Source organism: Vitis riparia, chromosome 15, assembly GCF_004353265.1.
Source record: "Vitis riparia cultivar Riparia Gloire de Montpellier isolate 1030 chromosome 15, EGFV_Vit.rip_1.0, whole genome shotgun sequence".
Taxonomy (NCBI): Eukaryota; Viridiplantae; Streptophyta; class Magnoliopsida; order Vitales; family Vitaceae; genus Vitis; species Vitis riparia.
This window is the reverse complement of record NC_048445.1, coordinates 18,549,772-18,551,885: the sequence shown is the minus strand read 5'-3', so window position 1 is coordinate 18,551,885 and position 2,114 is coordinate 18,549,772. Positions and strand designations below refer to the sequence as shown.

General features: G+C 42.2%; 1 protein-coding gene across 1 annotated transcript; it reads right to left on the bottom strand.

Annotated features, from left to right (window-relative positions):
• Positions 1-305: 305 nt before the first annotated feature.
• Positions 306-1,007, bottom strand: LOC117932036. Its single transcript, XM_034853085.1, has 2 exons — positions 802-1,007; positions 306-726 (listed from the first exon to the last, which is right to left on the bottom strand). The coding sequence occupies exons 1-2, from the start codon at positions 1,005-1,007 to the stop codon at positions 306-308; spliced, it is 627 nt and encodes a 208-aa protein (XP_034708976.1).
• Positions 1,008-2,114: the final 1,107 nt, after the last annotated feature.

Sequence of the window (2,114 nt, the reverse complement as noted above, 5' to 3'; positions counted from 1 at the left end):
CGATCTGGCAGAGGCATGGTCTAGACATAACAATAATAGGCCATTGGGCGATCGTCTGTATAATGACTCTCCACAAATCACAAATCTAGTGGCTAACTACCTTAAAGCTCTCCTATCCTTGACAGTGGCTAGCTCAGGGTAAGCATCATATGACAGAAATTGATAAATATTATGGTACCATGGTAGTCCATCCTGATCCTCGATATCTCCAATCAGACAACAATAAGCTGGTACGAACCTGGTCTCAATCAGCAATGGTCACACAATCACTCCCGCAGGGATCTCAATCATAGAAGCCAAGGTGGCTAGCGCATCAGCAAACTGATTTTCTGCCCTGGGAAAATGTATAACTCAAACCTATCGACCAACAAATCCAAATAAGCATGATAAGGTTTCAACTTCTCATCCCGAGTCCTCCAGATACCCTGAGTCTGCTGAATAACCAAGTTGGAATCCCCGTGGATTTCCAACCGTCTAACTCCAAGATCGAGTGCAGTCTCTAGACTTGTAATGCATGTCTCGTACTCAACAACATTATTCGTCAGCCGATGATGATCAGAGAATGTCAATCGAACTGATTTGGGAATATGATCACCCTGAGGTGATATCAATAGGATGCCAATACCAAACCTTGACTGATTGGCGGCACAATCAAAGTACAACTGCCATCCTACAATACTAGTCATTGAGACAAACTGCTCATCAGGGAAATCATTGTCAATCGGTCTGTCATCAGATACTGGCAAAAAATCCAAATGATCTGCAACAATACTCCCTTTTACTTATTTTTGTGTGACATACTGAATATCAAACTCTGTCAGTAGCAATAACCATCTCATGAGCCTACCAGTCAAAACAGGCCTGTCGAACAGATATCTCAAAGGATCTAATCGTGAGACTAATAATATGGAATACTTGGTCACATAGTGTCTCAACCTTCTGGTGGCCCAAACCAGTGCCAAATAGAGACGCTCAATCATAATGTATCTGCACTCATACTCGAGCATCCTCTTACTCAGATAATAAATGGCTCGCTCTTTTCCTGAATCATCGAGCTAAGCTAACATGCATCCCATGGCAATGTTCAATACTAACATGTATAGAAGCAGAGGACGCCCTAGCGTAGGTGGTACTAAAACAGGAGAAGAAAGGAAACACTCCTTAATCTTCTCGAAAGCGCGCTGGCAATCATCATCCCAAACTGTAGGCTGGTTCTTCCTCAAAAGACGAAAGATAGGCTCGTATATGTTTGTCAATCTGGCAATGAAACTACTAATATACTATAATCTGCCAAGAAAGCCTCTGATCTCTCTCTCAGTCCTCGGAGCAGGCATGTCAAGTATGACTCTGATCTTCTCCGGATCAACCTCTATACCACGCTCACTAACGATATGCCCCAACAATTTCCCAGAAGTTACCCCAAAGGTGCACTTTTTGGGATTCAATCTTAATCTGAATTGTCTGATCCTCTCAAAGAATCTCTGTAAGGCTGCTAAGTGATCTGTCCTGTCTCGAGACTTCACTATCATGTCATCCACATATACCTCAACATCTCTATGCATCATGTCATGAAATATAGTAATAGTAGCTCTCTGATAGGTGGCCCCTGCATGCTTCAACCTAAATGGCATAACCCGATAGCAGTAAGTACCACATTCAGTGATGAAAGAAGTCTTCTTCATATCCTCTATAGCCATCAAAATCTGATTATACCCAGAAAACCCATCCATAAATGATAACATCGAATGCCCTGCAGTACTATCAACTAACATATCGATGTGTGGGAGGGGGAAATCATCCTTAAGACTGGCCTTGTTCAAATCTCGAAAGTCAACACATACTCTAACTTTGCCATCCTTTTTAGGAATAGGGATGACATTAGCCAACCACTCAGGATATTCAACCACTAATAAGAAACCAACACTGAGTTGTTTCTGAATCTCTTCCTTAACCTGCAAACTCTATCGAGGGTGTAATTTCCTCAATTTCTACTTAACTGGTCTAGCATGTGGCAGGATAGGCAAGCAATGTTGGACTATAGAGGGATCAAGGCCCAACATGTCCTCATATGACCATGCAAATACATCTAGGTATGACCTAAGTAGGTCAATCAG

Bases quoted from the DNA above. Each gene is read 5' to 3' on its own strand.
- LOC117932036 (XM_034853085.1), bottom strand. From the start codon at position 1,007: ATGCTCGAGTATGAGTGCAGATACATTATGATTGAGCGTCTCTATTTG. The intron at 727-801 runs GTATGTCACACA...ATCTGATGACAG, and splicing joins CTGACAGAGTTTGATATTCA to ACCGATTGACAATGATTTCC.